The sequence below is a fragment of the Hippoglossus hippoglossus genome, chromosome 16 (assembly GCF_009819705.1).
Source record: "Hippoglossus hippoglossus isolate fHipHip1 chromosome 16, fHipHip1.pri, whole genome shotgun sequence".
In the NCBI taxonomy this organism is placed as follows: domain Eukaryota; kingdom Metazoa; phylum Chordata; class Actinopteri; order Pleuronectiformes; family Pleuronectidae; genus Hippoglossus; species Hippoglossus hippoglossus.
This window is the reverse complement of record NC_047166.1, coordinates 10,672,977-10,691,369: the sequence shown is the minus strand read 5'-3', so window position 1 is coordinate 10,691,369 and position 18,393 is coordinate 10,672,977. Positions and strand designations below refer to the sequence as shown.

The following is an 18,393-nucleotide window of genomic DNA, read 5'->3' as shown; positions in this document are numbered from 1 at the left end:
CTCCTGCATGTGCTTGTTTGTAAATACACCAAATAAATGATCAGTATAAACCGAACATGTTCAGCAGTTTGAGTCGTGTTTTTGCACCGTAAAAGTTTTATTAATCGGTAGTTTTTTGTGTTAAGAAATGTAGACGAAAACTCATTCAGAAAATCACACATCCTATATATGTTGTTGACTGAAATGTGACAGGAAGCTACCTGCGTTCGTCGGACTGCAAAGGAAATGAAGAGTCACAATGGAGCTCTCACTGTTAATACCTAAATAAACACTACGTCCTGTTTACGCTTTAACTTCAAGAGATTCCCCGTCACGTCTTTGCCTGGATACAACGTCCAGGACGCCCTCGGCCGTTGTGAAGGGCAGAACGAGTTGAATAAATCTCCCAGGGCGAGCTGCAGCCCTCCCCCATCTTGTAACAGGGTTCTTTTGACAGTGTCCTCCATTGTGGGTCATTATGGAGGACAACACGGGGTGAGATATACAATCTGACACCACTAGATAGCACTGTTAGCTCAAGCTGATTAACATCACTGCAGCACAACCACAAACACACACACACACACAACAGGAAGGAGGTTTTGTAACTGACACACGCAGACTCTGCAGGGTTAGTACTAGTCGACATAAAATGCTTTTATTATTATGGATATAGAGGCGAAACATCTGAGCTGACATTCTATGGCGTTGAGTTATAACTGTTGGTTGATGTTTTGTTTTCAGATGCATGTTATCGGAGGCAACAGGCAAAGGTTACATGTCATGCAAACTAGATAAATAACTCTGTATGTGTGTACCTTTGCTATAAAGTTAATCATCCACTGGCAATAACGTAGTGCTCTTAGTTAAAAAAGGAAAGAGGAAAAATATACATACGGTATGTAAACAGTCAAAGAAATTGCACTTTCTTGGCTTGTAACTAGAAGCCGCACTACAGAAAAGAGAGCTTAAAATGTAACACTGGAAAAAACTAATTCACTGTCACTGATTGTCTGACCAATTAAAAAAGGAGTATGCTCGGCAAAAAAAGAAAGAAATGATGTAGTTCTACAAAAAAATCATATACAATCATAGTCAATTTTAAGGAGAAATGTCTGATATATTGGTCAGCTGTATATCTGCTTTAAAAACATCTTAGTAAATGGTAGATTTGATTATAACCTTTATGTATAATCCAGATAGTATTGTCAGGTATAATACTAATTTTGCACGCTACTGCAGATAGAAGGAAAACAGGTCTCTCTCTATGTACATTCACATGAAACTAAACGCTTATGGTTACTCGGCCCGATGCTTCTAAGATGAGAACAATCTACGGCGCATCTGTACAGAAAAGTCGACCTCAAATATTCACAACTTAAAAAATAAAAAATAAACATAACAAAGGAAGTCCTTATATAGTTCTTATCAGAAGAGATATTGCTTTTAAAGACTGCATGAGTTCACTTAGGTACATACACAAGACAACATGGCACTTCTACAGAGCATTTTGGGGGCCAATCCGTTTTTTATTCCCTTTCCTCTCGTCTTTGTCTTCCTCACCCTCCGAGCACATTCTGATTGTCAATGCTCTGGAGCAAAGAGCGAAACATTCTCAAAGGCAGTCTGAAGTAAACAGACACACTTTTTTTGTTACTCTTTTGTCACCCCTCTCCCTCCCTCCCTCACCCAGGAAGCAATACTGAAAATAGTCAATAACAATAAACATTCCTATCATGAATATATTTTGTCCATTGCTGCTGCAGACAGTTCTCAAGCTGCCTTCTCTTTTTTTTTTTTTTTTTTTCAAAAATAACTTCTTTCTTAAAACCTCATTAGAAATTCTCTAGCGGCGATGCCAAAATTCCTATCGCTAAGCCCGCCCCCCTCCCCTGCCTATTCACTGGTACATAGCAGACACTGTCTCGGTAAAGTGAAGAAAAAAAACAACCTTAACACTGCCTCAACAGATTTTTAACTGGCTCGCTTTCTCCTCGTGTAGTTTCCCCAAAGGTGCAATGTGACTTTGAAAGCCTAACAAGCAAAAACGAGGGTTCAATTTTGACCTACTTAGGTGCCCAGGCTACATTTGAGTTCCCCCCGGGGCAGTTTGTGAGCTCCTTGTCTCGCCGAAATTCTGAGCACTTACATACGTCCACTTTCAATCAGTGAGCAAATGTCTCTCTCCCAGTTTGCTTAAGGTGCTGAAGTAAGAGCAGTCAAAATGTATGTGTGTGTGCATTTATAGTGTGTCCACTCAGCATACATACAATCTTTAGTGTGCTTGTTCATCCAGCACTAGTGCAAATTCATCTCAGCTGGTCTGTTTCTCTCTCTCTCCATCCGGGACAGTCTCTTTCCGCTTCTCTCATCCCTTGCCGCTTGGACAAAAGATGCGTTGCCATGGTTTCATCCTTGGTGTGATGCCCTTCAGAGCGGGTTCAACACACTCATCTGTTCGTGTGCGATTTGTCTTTCTTGCATTTTTCAGCCTCTGTGATTCTCCGGCTCTCTTCTTCCTTTCTTGCTTTTCCTCTGTGGCACTACCACTGTTGATAGTAGTGCTGTGACATCAGTTTGGTGTCTGTCTGTCCGGTGGTGGGCCTGGTCCCCCTTGCAGAGTGGTCCCACCTACATAAAGGCAAGATACTGTCAACAAAACAATGCATATACATCTCAGAGTCCTCTTCCTGTATGTGTTGCTCTGCTCACCGGCCTCCGTTAGCTTATGAATGCTGCAGGGTCAAAAGTAAAATCGTTGAGCCGTCTCCTCCTCTGTTCTCTGCTGCAGACCTCTTCCTCCCCTAGACTATCCTTCCGTCCCTCCTCCTCCTCTGGTCTGTTCTGGGTTTTGTGGGGCTGTGGTGAGCAAAAACAGATTTTTATCGTCTTGGAGATTTGCATTCACAAAAAGGAATTACGTATTTTTTTTCCATGGGTAGCAATGTCGACTCACAAAGGGGCAGGCAGTGAGCGAGCTGGAGGTGTCCTGACTCTGATGCAGAGGGTCACTGCTGATATCCGTCACCTCCACCCCCACTGGCTGATCTGAGGGTCAGAGGTCAAACAGCGGACTGTATGTTAGTGGAGTCAGGAGAGAAAAGAGCACGTCATCGCTTTCTTTTTTTACTGATCTGTAATTATGCTAATGTACTTATATCCCCTTGACTCTTATCCGCAATCAGTCAGGGAGGCTTTGGTGGAAACTGTGTGGTTTCACTGCTAATGGGGAAAGTTGATGCCTGCTGGGTTTTTGGATACCAGGAGGGGATGACAGAAACGGGGAAACATTTCTGCAGGCTGAAATTCTGTGGTTGGAAAACTGCTTAGTTTGTGCTGCTGACTGTGATATGGAGAGACAAGCCAAATATGAGGATGACGAGCTGTGAGCAGAACACACACACACACGCACGCACACAAACACACACAAAGTTAAAGACACAAACACAGGACACAAAAGGGAGTCCATACACATGAACTGTATGAAAATGTATAGAGAAGAACCGCGAATGCATACACGAACACCTACAGAAACGAAAACTAACACACACACTTGCTTCATGGACCTGACTTGATGTGGCTGTCGTCCCCACTGGCTCCGTCGCAGGACAGATGCCGAGAGTCCCTCTCCTCCCCCTCTGCATCTCTCTCCCTCTCCCTCTCTATCCTCAGTCGGGTCTGTCTGTCTCTCATGAGCTCCCAGTTCCTCACAAGGAACACGTGGTGTTTCACCACAAAGCTCCTGGCCAGACATACAGGGAGAGAAATTAGCCGTCCACGCTGACATCAAGTAGTTTTATCCTGAAATGTGAGTCGCTGCGTTCTCTCCATACCTCTCAGTGCTGGTCAGAGGCTCCATGTTGAGGTGAGGGAACAGGCTGGTAATGTCACTGGAGCTCTCATCCTGTACAAGAAAAAGCAAATGGCGAGTGAGATTTATAGAACAAACTATTTAAGTTTCACTCTTGGACATTTCTCCTCATGAACTTACCGCTGTCAGGTGAGAGGATAGAGATCTCTCCTTCAGTCGGCCTGAGGGAAACAGAAAGAGAGAAAGAAAGGATATGAGAGAATTGATCAGACCCATCAACTAAACCTGACGATAACACATCAAACTAGAATGGCCCTCCTCTTTCGAAATCACTAGATGCATATTTGTATTTGTATCTGCACAAATTGCAGACACAAAAATCCTGATCCTGATCTGGATCATCAGCAAAATTGAATGGGTACTCCTTGGTCATGTCCCACACCTCAACAAGTTTCATGGAAATCAGTTGAGTATTTTTTGCTCAATCCTGCTAGCTAACAAATAAACCCAGATGAAACATAACCTCCTTGGCAGAGGTAATAATCAGGACTCACAGTAACGCCGCTTCCTCTTCAGTGGACAGCAGGCTGGCTGTGAAGCTGTAACCAAATAAGATGAGAATTACATCCCTGTGTAATTATTACACTCCAAAAATCTACTTTTAACTCTGTCCTCTCTGTGCGATGTGGTGCTATATACCTGGTTGTTCTGCCACAACCACATAACATCGTAGGGTAGCTGGAAATGAATCCGCTTCAGCCTCAGGTACTTCCCTTGAGGACGCAGAGGGAGTTTAGATGGACGATCGCAGCTGCGACAAAGTACAGCAGTGTTTGCATTTTCTTCTCTACTTACCGACATGCATGGGAGCAGGTAAAAGTGTGTACTCCTGCTCCCCAGGTGTGTACTCCAAACTCTCTCTGCAAATCTGCTCTGCTTGAGAGGGGGGGCTAGGAGAGACTACCAAAAAATTAATAAACAGAAAACCTGACAATGTTAAAATTATTAGAATAGCTTGTTATGAAATCTACTACTACTCACTCTGTAGTTTTATAATCATCTGAGTAAAGACCCGCCCTCAGAAACATTTTCCTGGGAGGACTATCAGCTCTCTCCTCTCTTTGGATGGTTACTGGCTGGGACGGAGCCTGGTCCACATCCGTTTGTTCGAAACATTCAGGGAGGGCGTCACACTCGGGATTATCCACAGTGACACTAAAAGGAAAGCATGAAGAGAGAGAGATAGAATGATAGAGAGGAAAAAGAGAAAGAAAGAAAAGGCACTGGTTTAGCACACAGTGCTGAAAACAATAGGTTAATATAGTGATAGTGAGTGGTTGTATTGAATTTTCAAATCAACCAGCTCAGGTTCCCTTTTGATGCAGTTGTGAGCGTTTACCTCTGATGACAGGGAGAGTCACCGTGTTTTTCCTCTTCGGCCTCTCTTCCTCCGAGCCTGCAGCTCTGACTCTGTCACCTGCTGCACCGTGTCGCCTCCTCGATCTCTCTCTGGCACCCGCTCCTCTTTTCTCCCTCCAACTCCTTGTCCATCTCTGTTGTGGTTGTGTCCTGGCAAGAGGTCGAGTGATGACATGGAGGGAGCTGCGGATGGGTGTGCGGGGGAGGATACAGTGAAGGGCAGTGGGTGCTTCCTGGGCCGTCCTGGCCTTCTTTTGTTTTTCACCGCCACACTGTCTGGTGTTGGCACACTTTTCTGCTGCCCCCGGCTTCTCGAGTCACCTTGTAAACCTGCCGTCATTGAAATAAACAGAAAGAGGGAGGGAGGGGATGAGGCAGGAGGGGAGGGTGGGGTGTAAGTGGCGGAGAGGAAATGAGACAGATGTGGATCAGTGATTGAGGCAGCAGGAGGTGTGAGGTGAAGCCAGTCTACGCTGAGTCATGTGGACGGGCCGCAGATTAGGTGAGTCACAACATTTCCTCTGACCAGATCACTTCTGGGAAATGCATTAACAAGTGATTTATCTGCACACACACACACACACACACACACACACACACAAAGAAGAACGGACCCCATACCTGTGCTGCATGTATACTTTTCACTGTGAGCATGCACACATATGCACTCTTGCACACAAATTGTTTTTGCCGATTCAGTTAATGTGGCAAACAATCTCAAAGGGCTGAGCAGACAGAGAGAGATTGAAAAAGTGTGTGTGAATGTGCCCATGCTAGCACGCTGTACTTGAAAACATGTGTGTTTGGTTAGATGATGAACTGATGTCACATGAATTCCACAAAAACAACACGCTTCCCCTCACAAGTTCTCTTTGCCCCAGCTCTGACCCCCCGTGCTTTTCCTTCATCAATCACTCCTGAGGTCATTCATCTTTTTCTTCCATTTTCCACAGTCCCTGACAAGACTGACCAATCGAGCCTTATTGGATTTTTCCAAGTCAAATAGGCCGCTTTTGGCCGGCAGTGAGGAATAGGCCAGTCTTTAAATAGCCAATTTGGTGGTTAACTAATGACTGTGTTCACTGGGTAGCCCGGGGCTGCAACAGTGTGCGGTTCGCTGCAGACCGGGGAAGATTCAAAGATTTTCTGGCAGATTCCCATCGAGATGCTGCTCCCTCCTGCTCTAACACTATATAAAAATTCCAACAGAGAGTAGTTGCTGAGTGGTTGCATTTGTGTGTGTGTGTGTGTGTGTGTGTGTGCGTGTGTCAGGCACGTCCCCTGCACAGCAGAAGGAGTCCTGAAATTGACTATAAAAAGTCTGATTTCCTCAGACACCCTCCAAGGCTTTGATGTGAGGCTCCACACCACCTGAGAAAAAAGCCATGCTGTCACTATATTGGGTAAACTCCTGGTGCCACACGCTCGTTTCAGTGCAAATATAAAAATCTGTCATGCTGAGCCGCTGTAAAAAGACTCTTGGCATAAAACTTATTTACTCAACTAGCTGTCACAATTTGGTTGCTATTGTTGTATTTCAATGGTAGGCACAGTTGATGTTAGATCCCCCACATCATCTAAATGACTGCCAGTTTTCTGAACATTCATATTTTCTGGAGATGAAATAATCAGCGAATACAACTGTGCAACTGATGAAGCATTTATCACAGTTTCCATCCACTGAAATTCAAAACAGTGCTACTACATCCAAGTGTAAGCAACAACTTTAGCACTACTGCTAAAATAACCTAATTTTGATCTATTCATTCACATTTGTATAGATTAAGTCATTCATGCATCCTCACCTGATTCTCTCCTCTCTCTCCAAGCTGGCTCGTCTCTCCTCCATGACCTCTCTTCACTTCCTGAATTCCTGCTGGCCAATCCACTCCTCGGGCCCCTGCCTCCTGTTGCCATGGCGGCAGATGTGAACAGGTTGGTGTGCGTTGGGGAAGGGGGCGTCCTGTACAGGTGTGACTCTTGAAAGTCCTCACCATCTTCGTCCTCTCCGTCTGATGCGATCAGTCTGCCTGTGCGTTGCTCCGCAGTGAAGCCCCTCCAGCTGGGGTTTGAGTTTCCAAATCCTGGCCCTCCCAGGCTGCCGAATTTCATCCAGCTCTGACCCAGACCGCCCCAGCCTCCTCCGAATGAAGACAGGTGAGAGGAACCCAGCCCCAGTGAGGTGAGAGACATGTGTTTGTACCTCTCAGCTGAGGAAGACGATGATGATGATGTGGCGGCAGCAGCAGAGGAGAAGGAATCATTTCCATTCTCACACAACCAAGGTGATTCTTTGGAAAGCATGCTCCCCATTCCTCTTGTCCCTTTCCTTCCTACATCTCCTTGCCCCAAAATGAACCCAGACCTGGACTTGGAACTGGCCAATCCCTCTCGCTCCATGCTGTCTTCCTCCTCGTCCCCGTGTAACTCCTCCTCATCATCCATGTCTCGCTCGCAGTGCCGGTGACGATGTTTATGTTTGTGTTTGTGATCACTCCTCCCACAGCCACACGAAAGGCTGGGTGCGAACCCTGAGCTGAGATGTGGGCTTCCTCCACTGCCTCCTCCTCCTATATCTCCCTCAACCTCTCCTCCTAACGCTCCTTCTCTCAGCAACCTGCTCCTGCGTCTGTGGAATCTGGCGGGGTTGAGGAGGAAGTGGGCATGGTGGGGCTGATGGGTGGCATACTGGTGAGGAGAGGGAAGCGGGTAGGAGTTAGGGAGGTGGTGGTAAAGTGTTGTGGCTGGGGGATAGCCGCTGTAAAAGCCCATGTTTTCAATGGTCTCCTGGAACTTTGAGGGGCAGCCACACTGTCTGCGATCAGGCTTCCTGTTACAATGCACTTGCTGGCAGGGGTAGAAAGGCTGGGGGGAGAAGGAGGGATTAGAAGCGTAAGACGAAGGGTGAGGAGAGTAGAAACCATTCAGATTGATCCTGAAGATGTTGGAGCGGAGAGGATGGGAGGAGGGGTGATGGCGCCTTCCTCCTGCAGAAGTCCCACTCCCATCAAAGCCCTGTCCCAGACCTGTCCTCACCCAACTTCGCCTACCGATGTGGACCTCACTGAATTGACCGATCAGGTCTTCGAGTTCGGCCAGAAACTCTGGATCCTGCATGTGCAGCTGCTGGTGCTTCTTTTTGTGTTTATTTTTCTGTCTCTTCAGTGCATTGTGCCCAAGGCAAGGATAATAGTCTGAATGACTGCACTTATTGTGTCCTGGGCAGGGGCACAAGCATGTACAGGAAGAGGAACAGTCATAATCTCTCCGCCTGTGCCGGTGTCTGTCTCTGTGCCGCTCTACATTACTTGAGTTGCTGATTGAGTTTGTGTGTCTGGGGATATGAGAGGGGGGTGAGGAGACAGGAGAGGGACGGTCCACAAGAGAGGAGGGGTGTCTTTGACCCCCAAGCATCATTCCTGACCCCAACCTGAGAATGCCTCGAGCTCCCCTCACCTCCCCTCGCTCAGAAACACTGTTGTTATCCATTCCGATTCCGCTGTCGCTAGGCAGTGTCTCTTCGCTCTGTGATTCACTCCTGGGGGAGGGGGTGGCGTCTTTGAGGTGGCCAGGGGAGCCAGGTGTGTGATGCAGTGGCGGGATGGGACAGGAGAGCTTACATGTAGACTGGTGAAAGGGGAAGTGAAGCCTTCCCTGACATGGACAACTCTTCTTTACAAAGGGAGAGAGGGAAGAGGAGGAGGGAGGACGCGGGGAGGTACAGGATGATGATGGGGAAGGGAGGGAGAAGGGGTGAGAAAATAGTAGGGAAGACGTTGGTTCTGCCATGCTGCCCTCACTGTAGGGACTCTGGGCCCCACTAGAGTGGGTAAGAGATGGGGAGGGAAAGGGGTGAGAAGCAGGAGGCTGGGGCTGGTTAGACGAGAAGAGAGATGTTTCAGAAGGACTGGTAAACAGACTCGACTGAGTGGAGCTCTGGGAGTTGGAATTCAGGTTAGCTGTTTGGACTTTAGGCTTGCGTCCTCGTCTCTTGCCCATGTAGATGGTCCCTCTCTTGCTCACATTGATCTGAGGGCCCAGCTTGCTCCCAAAGGAGGAGGACAGGGCTGAGAACGTATGCACTGTTGTAGCGTCTATTGATTTACACGTTCTCAGAGAGGTCTCGCCATCTGCTGCCTCTACTCCCCTTCCCTCCTTTCCAACGTACCCAGACAGCATTACCTTGTGAAGTCTCCTCTTCTTTCTTTTCTTCATCTCATTAATGAGCCTCCTGATCTTTAGCTTTCTGTTCCCCTTATCAGGAGCATGAAAATCTTTACTCCCGTCTGTATCATCAGTGGGATTCAGTGCATCTCCATTCTGTTCCTCTGGAGGGGTCGTTTGGGAGGACGGCCACGCTTCTTGGGGCTGGATTGAGACTGAGCGGCACACTGCAGTATTGGATTTGGCTCCAGTAGAGGGGCTTTCTGAACTCCGTTACACCCCAGAAGAGGCTCCTCTGCTGGGATAGCATTCAGTGAAAGTCTAGGGGGATGCTCATCTAAACTAGAGCTGTGGGATTTAGGCCGGCCCCTTTTTCGGGCAGGAGTTATGGGGCATCTGGATGCAGGGGGGCTAGGATCTAAAATTGGGTGCTTTGGGGATGGAGGTTTGGTTGCAGAAGAGAGAGGGAGGAGCTGCTGCTTAAGGAGATAGACGTTGGGTGCGAGTCATCGGTCGGTTGGAAAGTGGCCTTGGCAGGAAGGGATGTCTTGGGGTTCTGGGAGAAATTTTGTGAAGGATTATGTTGGGAATCTGAGGCGGCTTCATAATTTTCTGCCCTCTGAGCTCGGTGCACCAGCTTGGTCCAGCTGGGCCGTCTAGCCTTACGTTTCTTGAGTGGTCGGCTGTCTTGCTCTTGGGGGAAAGAAGGGGGAGAAATGGGGGCACGGGTAGAGGGGGCGGGCAGAGAGGGAGGAGCAGAAGAAGAGGGGTGGCTTGGAGGCACAACTGAATGTCTTTCTTGTTCTTTTGATTTACTTGCGTCACCTGTTGTTATGGACTCAGCTTGTTTAACTGACTTACAACTGTCATCTGTCTTGTCTTTCTCTTCTGCTCTGCTTGGATTCAGTACTTTATCTAGTTTATCAACTGTTTCTCCACATTTTGGATTATTGTCTTCTGCTCTTTGTCTCTCTGGGCTAAGCTTATCCCTCTTTTTCTCAGCCTTTGCTCTTTCAGCCTTTAGTTCATCTCTCCACATATCATCACTCCTATGTCTTTCAACTTTTTCTTTACCATGCCTTGATTTTCCCTCTTTCCCTTTCTCCTTTTTCTTCTTCTTGCCCTCCTCCTTTCTGCTCTCAGTCTTCGCTCTTTCAACTACCAACCTATCGCGCTTGGATTTTTTGTCTTTCCGTTTGTCTTTCTTTGATTTCTTCTCTTTCTCTCTCTTTTTCTCTAGTGATGTCTGTAGAGAGACATTCTGATCTTGGGATTGGGTAGAGGAGAGCTCCGCAGCGGGGGAGGACTGTGGTTTCGATGTGACTGACGGAGAGTCTGGCCTACTCTTGTTAGACAGGCTAAGTTCTTTATGGGAGCTGGTGGAAACTGGAGGTCTTGTCGTAGAGTCCATGGAAGAAACAGAGGAAGAACTGCTGTGTTTTCCAACTTTAATTCTTGATGACAAGGAAGTGCCAAGAATGTCGGCACAGCATTTCCCATTTGATAGTCCCTTCTGTCTCGCTGTCTGTACCAAACCATTATGCTTCTTGGTGGCGTTTCCTTCATTTCTGGTCTCCGATGCAGAAGGTGTCTGGATGCATGTGGTGGAAGGAGTAGTTGAAGCTGTCTGGTCGGTTGTGGGTGAGCAGGGTTTGTGTCCTGCAGGAAAAGGCTGGCCATTGACAGTAGGAAGCTTCTCTTTCTTCACTTTCTCAGATGAGCCATTTGAATTCACCTCTGTCTTATTGGCCAGTTTGGTAGGAACCTGGGGAATGCAAACATGCAATCTCTGTCATAGACTGCAAAGGCTGTGACATCCATTAGTTTGCTGTTGACAACAGTGAAGGACAATGGGGAAGAGACAATAACTGAAATGCTTTTGTTTTTGTCTGACCATTAAAAGAGAGTGAGAACAAAATGACTCAATCAGGCAGAGAAAAGAGGGCAAACTGTGGAGAAGGAGAGAGTGAGGTGATGGAAACAGGAATGGGGCTGACACAGAAAGGAGAAATACAAAGGCAGAGAAACCGCGAGGAAGGGAGTGGGACAGGGACAGAAGGGGGAGTGAAAGATAAATGAGAGCAGGTAGAGAAAAGAGGGGATGTAAAAATAGAAGAGAGGGACAGATATAGAGAGCCTGGCAGAGACGGAAAGAGAGAGAGAAAGCTGTGCTATTGGTAGCTATAAATTGCCACTAATACAGATGAGAAGGCTTGACATTTCATACTTGTCCTGTAATTTTGGTATGCTGCAGTCTGAGTGGTGTTTGTGCAGCTAAAGCAATAAGCTTCCCCTCGGGTGATTGTCATAAGGACTGATGGACCAATGTCTGTAATAGCTCCAAGTGGTTGCCGTGCTGTTGTCCTATTTATAGGTGTGTTTATTAAATGTGCTGCACTGAGACAATAGCTCGTTTGACCTTATTATTACTGAGCATATAGTTAGGGCGATTTTGCACCATGGTTATCTACAAAAAACTAAACAAAGCTAAAGCACAGATGTTCCATAACATCTAAATGCCTAAACTACCTGTAACTCTTTTTCCAGGTAAATTCAGCTAATAACAGGTTTGAGATCGGCAGCTGACATGAAGTAATCTGTGCGTGGGTGAGGAAAATTGCCTTTGTCCTTAACTTACCTGTTTGGCAGACTTTGTCCCCTGGCTGGCAGTGGCAGGGACTGAGGCTGGGGTGGTAGCTGCAGCAAATGTTGATGATAATGACAGTGGCTGCGATGACGAAGATGATGATGATGATGACGAGGATAATGATGAGGCCAGTTGTGGTGAAGCAGCAGATGCAGTTTGTTTGGATGTGGTCTGGACAGCATCCAAGCTTGAGCGCTGCTCTCTGGTTGTCTCATCTGGGGTAGAGCTGGTTTTGCTCTGTTGCCCCACACCCCCTTCACCATCCACCCTCGACAGTCCCCCCCTGCCTTGTCTCTGATAGGTCCTGATGGTGGGTTTGCAGACGTAGCTCTCCAAGATCTTGGGCGGTTTCTTGGTGCGTTTGGCCTGGAGCCCGATCCGGAGTCGCACATTCCCCTCAGGGCAGCTGGTCTCTCTGCCAGAGATCTGAAGCTGTTGCTGCCCTGCACTTCCACAGCGCCCCTCGATGAGCAACTCCAGCACTGCCCCCTTGTCCCCTTCTCTCTTCCTTCCTGCTCCCTTTTTCTCCTCCTCCTTTTTCCCCACATCTCCATTCTCCCCATCACCTCTTCCTCTCTTTTTCTCTGCCACATGGTCCTGTTCAGAGTCCTCAGGAGCAGAGGTGGGGTCCAGATTGGAGTTTGTGGATGGAGGGGTTCCCCCCTTCACTCTCTGGTCCATCAGAGAAGTCAGGGGGGAGAAGCAGGATGCAGTGGGGTGCCCAGTATAACACTCAAATGTACTTGTTGGTGTTGATGGGGTCAAGGGTCAATGGGCTAAATGCAGGTCTAGATCAGGAGATTTCCAAAAGGATATCCTAAAACAGCAGGCGCAGTTGGGTGTCCTCGTCCAGCCAAGGTCTCTCTCTTCTCTTTTCAGCTCCAACTGAGAGGGAGTAAGGTTGAGGCAGAGAGAGAGAAAGAGAGAAAGAGAGAAAGAGAGAAAGAGAGAGGGGACAGACAGAAACAGAAAGATAGAGAGGCCAGTGATTAGTCATTTCAGTGAGCTCAGATGCAGAATAGCAGAAGTACGGGAATCGAGGGGAAAGTCCCCTTCCTGCAGGCAGCTGTAGAGAGGTGGTAAAGTGTGTGTCCACAGAGATGATCTCATCATACAGAAAACCCACGGGACCAATCAACGCGGCCGTTTCCCAGAACGTCGGCACTAACGGGAAAGAAAGACCTACTCACATTCTTTCAAAATCACGGTCAGATAGTTTTCTCCGATAATCCATAGACAACGGCAACTCTGAACGACAGCAAACGCTCGTTAAACCTCTACGCTTTTACTTATGTTCCAACCTTTATACCCTGCGTCCTCTTTCTCAAATCAATATATCAATCAATCAGCTCCCGACTAATTCAAACACTTGATCCAGTCTCCTCCCCTCCTCTCCCCACTGTCTTTGCGCCTTCTGTTCTCAGCTACTCCCACTAGCACTTCTCCTCCCACCCTTCCCTCTGCTGTACTGTCTTTTCTCTCCGAAACTCCCCTCTTCATGTTTGGCAGAAAGCGTTTGCATGCATTCTCTATTAGTCCCATCCACTCTCCTCTCGCTCTCTCCCTGTAGACCACACAGTAAAATGGTCAACTCATGCACTGTATCCATGTTAATCAGAACCATATTTCCTCCTCCGCTTCGTTCTTTTTCTCCTCTCCTGCCTAAATCCCTCTATTCACGGTCCGACCGTTCCCCTCCTCCCCCTTTTTCAGTAGTGGTAACACAAATCCGTAGGAAAGGGTAAAACTTATTTTTGGAAAGGAGTGCAAATTCCTCCTCCTCCCATTGCTTCCTCTAAGTCAAGTAAGCTTTTCATTGACCCCATTGTAAATGGACTTTTAATGTGACATTACAGCAGAGCAACACACCCTAAAATAACATTCTCCTCACCAGGAAAACTTTCACTCTCACTCGCACCATGTTCAGTCCGGTTTTCGACCCAACGTATCGGGGATAGGGAAGCAGCATCTTCTGTCATGCTTCCTTCATTATTCTCTCTCATTAAGAAAGACACTCATCCGTTTTCTAATCAAACACACCCTGCCAAGCATTCCTGCAAATTGCTCCTGAGAGCCTCTTATGAAATAGCTCATCTGTCTCTCAACACGTCAAACGGCCCCCTTAAACTTACAACTGCATCTCCGATAATATTTTCATTCAAGAGCTCAGTGGGCTATCTCTCGTGCCTCCTGGTCCCCCCACACCCAAACCTTTTTTTCCTTGAATCACGCCGAGCTCAAATCAACATCTGTTCCAATAACTTGCTGTTATGCAACCGTATTGGAAAGCATTTCCAAGGCCAAACCTCCTCCTCACAGTGAAATAAAAATGAGCACAGAGATGGACAGCGGTCCTCTTAAATCACAGCAGCCACTTTTTATCATGACCTCTACTCCAGAAGCCTGACCTGTATGAAGAGGTGCAAACTGAGGAGGAATCAGGGCATGAGGAGAAATCTGGAGTCATACGAGTTATGATCAAATTGTGCAAAGTGACTCTAAAAACAGAATTAGAGTTGCAGGTTTGCAAACCTAAAAGGGCAAGTCCATTCAACCTGAGTCAAAGTGCATACTAATAGCTTTTTATACTCTCCACAGCTATACCGCTCAAACATAACTCTGAATTATTCTAACATTAGACCAGAAGCTTTTCCCAGTGACAGGATGATGGGTGGACTTGACACTGTAGTCCGTGTTGGCTCCTTGGCAGCGCCGAGGAGACGATTAAATCATGATAACGGCCCACCATATTTCCAGCCATCATCAGCATCCCATGACGGTGTTATCATCAATAACTACAGCACCATTGTCATCTGCCTGACAACAGCAGGAGCATGGCCGCGCTGCCCCCTGGAAATCCGGTTGCTGTGTTGGCATCTCACATATGAACCATGAAGCCTCACACAGTGGGTGATGCTCCATATGTTCAGGGATGTTTTCACTTCAGTCTCCCTCCTCCTCACACACACACACCTCACCTTGAAATTTAACGATTTACGTTATGGGTACTTGATTTTTGTCCCCATAAGACAAGTCTCAAGTCAGTTGCTGGAGACTTACTCTAACCTTAACTGTAATTAGGCTACTACTTGCCTCTCCCTAATCCAAACCCTACATGCATACCTAATCCTAACCCTTACTCTAATCCCAACTAATTTGGTCTGCATATGCACCTATTAACTCACTTACCTCCTTTCTGTTTTTTTAAATTTCCATATCCAGGGGTTAGCCCTGCCCTGTCCCTTAACCTAACCTTAACCCCGTGCCCCATTCCCTAACGCTAACCTTAACCCCCTGCCCTGTCTTCTAACCATAACCATAACACCTTGCCTCGTCCTCTAACACTAACTTAACCCCCCCCCGCTCTGTCCCCTAACCTGTTTTTCACATAACAGATGGACAAATATATAAATCTGTGCCTGTGCCTTCTCAGCATCTGCAGGTGTTTGAATGTATTGTCCCCTAAACTAACCCGAACACTAAAATAGCCTTAACCAGTTACTACTTGCCTTACCCTAAACCCTTACCTTTACCCTGACCCTAAACTACACCTAAACTTAGCCTTAAATCATGTCTTCACTTTTCAATTTATTGATTCGCGTTATGTGGACTTTTATTTTTGTCCCCATAAGGAAGACAAGTCCCCATATTGTGACTGAGCAAACAGATATAGGTCCCCAGAGCAGGAGCAATACCTGGACCACACACACACACGCGCGCGCACACACATATTAGTTGGGGTGTATTCAAAGTGTGTTGGTCGTACATTGTGTACCCAGGTCGCAGCTGCGTAGGCTGACTGATGTTGCTACTGTAGATACAGTACGGGCAGCAGTGGGGGTGTTAACCGCACTGGAGCAGCCTCTCGCTGGTTTACTGGGCACGTCAACAGGAGCTCCCTTCTCCATGATGACTTTGCGCACCCGCTGAAAATCACTCTGCTGTCGCACTTACAAATGATACACACATGCACGTGTTGTTGTTGTCGTCGCTCCTATACCTCCATAACGAAATACATCGCACATCCGAGCTCCTATAAACACACACACACATACACACACACACACTCATAGTTGCACGTTGAAACTCAACATGGAAGTGGATTAGGAGGGGGGAGGGGGGGGGGGGGGCGGTGTACGTAGCATGAAAATGTGCTTGCTCTTGCAGGGTTTGTGTTGTGGATTAGTCCCGAGACACCTCTGCTTTTTCTCCCCTTCTCTTCTATCCGTCTGTCCTCTGCTGGCTCTTCTGCTGGTGTCAGCAACATTGAAATAAGAAATATCACCGTGCACGGAGAACGGTGTGTGTGGGGGTGGGGGGGGGGGCGCATACATACACTCAGCAACAAGGGATAAAATTAGCGCAAAGCGGATGCACTCACACACAAAAAATATCCCCGTAACCTCCAGTGATTTGGTTGTGTTGATGTCAGGCCTGCACACATTCACGCACACTGCCATGACAATCCGTAATAAGGCTACGTAGGCTACTTACCCGAGAGCGCGTCCCGGAGCCAACTGCGTTTAGGCAGGAGGAGGTGAAGGTGTTGCTGTCCTGCTCTCCTCTCCTCCTCTTCCTCTTCTTCTTCTTCTTCGCGCCGACAGCTCCTGGTGCATTAGACGTTGCTTTGATTGCATAAGTGAGGCCAGCGGAGGTTAAAACACCTCCTAACGCCGAGTTTCGGTGCCATCCGAGCGCGGAGCCCGCTGTGCAACAACATTGGCGCGGGTGTTTTCATAATCATACAGTCGACAGTCGGCGCGTCTCTGCAGCTAGGTGGCGGACTGGTTACACTGGAGCTGCTGGTGGTTTTTTATTTTTTTGTCCTGCCACCACTTCTTCTTCTTCTCCTTTTTCTCTCGGGGAAAGTTACGTCGCTCCCTCCCGCGATAGTAATGGCTCAGATTGTGCCGCTTGCGTATTTGCGCACAGGCTGTTAACGTGTCAGGACGACGCGCTGCTGAAGGCAATGAAGGCAGCGTACGTGTGTGCATGTGTGTGTGCGTTTACGTGTGCGTGTATGTGTGTGTATGTATGTGTGTGTGTGTGTGTGTATGTGCGTGTGGTTACCAGAGCAGAGAGAGAGGTTGCCTGGATGTGCGGGAATGCAACTGCGTGGCCATTTTCATGTGGTCAGAGGCAGAGGACGAGATTAAACGGTGAACACGGCGCAGGATCTCGTTGCGGTTCATAACAGGCGAACGGGGAGGGCTATTTAGACGCTTAATAAAATGGCGACGACTTGGCTAAAATAGGTTGGCTGGTAGGATTGTGAGAGAGCAGCTGAAAAGTTGCATGGTGTAATGTAACAGGAGCTTCACAGCAGAGAGAGGGGGGTGGGGGGGAAAGGCAGCTCAGGGCTGAGCACTTATTAAAAAGTTCATCTGTTTTTCAAGCAGTTGAAATAAAAAAATCTGTGTAATGCACAACAAAACATTGACTATTTTTAGTATTCATACTTATATAAAGTATAAGTTTTAAACATTAAAATAAAGTAATAATAAACATTAATGATCAAAGCAATATTATTATTATAAGGATAAAAGAAGAATATAGAACATTTATTTATTGTTGTTATTAATAGTGTTATTGAGTACTTATAGCAATACTTTCCAAGACTCTGCAACAATCATAATGTACAAGGTTTGTTTTTGTAGTTTCTCCTCAGAGGATGTCTCACCTTGTTAAAGCCCTATGAGATAAATTGTGATTTGTGAATATGGGCTATACAAATATAATGTGATTTATTGATTGATACATGCACCTCAAACACTCTACTATGTTACTGTATGTGATATTTTCCTGTCCATTTATCATCTAGTGGCACTGTGTACTGTCAGTACTATGTCAGTGTCAATGGTTGACATGAGCTTTTCCATGCTGTACTGAAAAATAATTCCACCACCTTGGTTGTGTGGTCTCTAATAAATTGTTCTGATTCTAGTAACACCTCTGTTACTGCTGTGTAGTTTTTGTTGTCTATGCACAGGACCAGAATAACTCCCTATGGGGTCACGGGACAAAGACCCATGCTTTTCGGTCTCTACTTGCCCCATATTCCTCCTGTGCTCTGTGCATCATATGTGCTCTGTAACCTCCAAATTCCCCATTGAATGCACACGGATGAATGTCACCCAGTAAACAACCACCTACAGGCTCAGTGTGTCCATAGATACAGAACATTTTAATGAAATACACAATTTATTTAAGAATATGGATAATAATAAGGGCATTATCCCCTGAATATAAAAGTATTAATGCTGGATTTTGATTTAGGGTTCTTCTGCAAGACAGATCTTGCAAGACATTAGTATTTAAGTTGCTCAAGTATAAACCCTATTAGTCGTCATCGGCCTGTGGCTCTAGTCAAATT

General features: G+C 46.8%; 2 protein-coding genes across 4 annotated transcripts; both read right to left on the bottom strand.

Moving 5' to 3' along the window:
* Positions 1–611: 611 nt before the first annotated feature.
* Positions 612–9,643, bottom strand: LOC117777120 (histone-lysine N-methyltransferase ASH1L-like; the record flags this gene model as incomplete). The annotated part of the gene is made up of 12 exons (XM_034611655.1): positions 612–2,610; positions 2,692–2,838; positions 2,936–3,027; positions 3,546–3,721; positions 3,813–3,883; positions 3,971–4,011; positions 4,345–4,389; positions 4,490–4,563; positions 4,646–4,740; positions 4,832–5,005; positions 5,190–5,539; positions 7,015–9,643. Coding segments are annotated over 2 exons (2,961 nt in total), but the record flags the coding sequence as incomplete, so codon positions are not given.
* Positions 9,555–17,209, bottom strand: LOC117777122 (zinc finger CCCH domain-containing protein 13-like). Of its 3 annotated transcripts, none has more exons than XM_034611658.1 (3): positions 16,515–17,209; positions 12,012–12,905; positions 9,555–11,138 (listed from the first exon to the last, which is right to left on the bottom strand). In XM_034611658.1, exons 2-3 carry the CDS (start codon positions 12,699–12,701, stop codon positions 9,792–9,794), a joined length of 2,037 nt encoding a protein of 678 aa, XP_034467549.1. In that variant the 5' UTR covers positions 12,702–12,905; positions 16,515–17,209; the 3' UTR covers positions 9,555–9,791. The 3 variants fall into 3 exon arrangements, with proteins under 3 accessions (XP_034467549.1, XP_034467551.1, XP_034467550.1); XM_034611660.1 differs by lacking the exon at positions 16,515–17,209 and adding an exon at positions 15,787–16,124; XM_034611659.1 differs by lacking the exon at positions 16,515–17,209 and adding an exon at positions 13,211–13,777.
* Between the last annotated feature and the right edge of the window lie 1,184 nt (positions 17,210–18,393).

Coding starts and splice junctions, on each gene's coding strand:
- LOC117777122 (XM_034611658.1), bottom strand. CDS start 12,701: ATGGACCAGAGAGTGAAGGGGGGAACCCCTCCATCCACAAACTCCAAT. Junction 11,139..12,011: donor GGACAAAGTCTGCCAAACAG/GTAAGTTAAGGA, acceptor TGCATTCCCCAG/GTTCCTACCAAACTGGCCAA.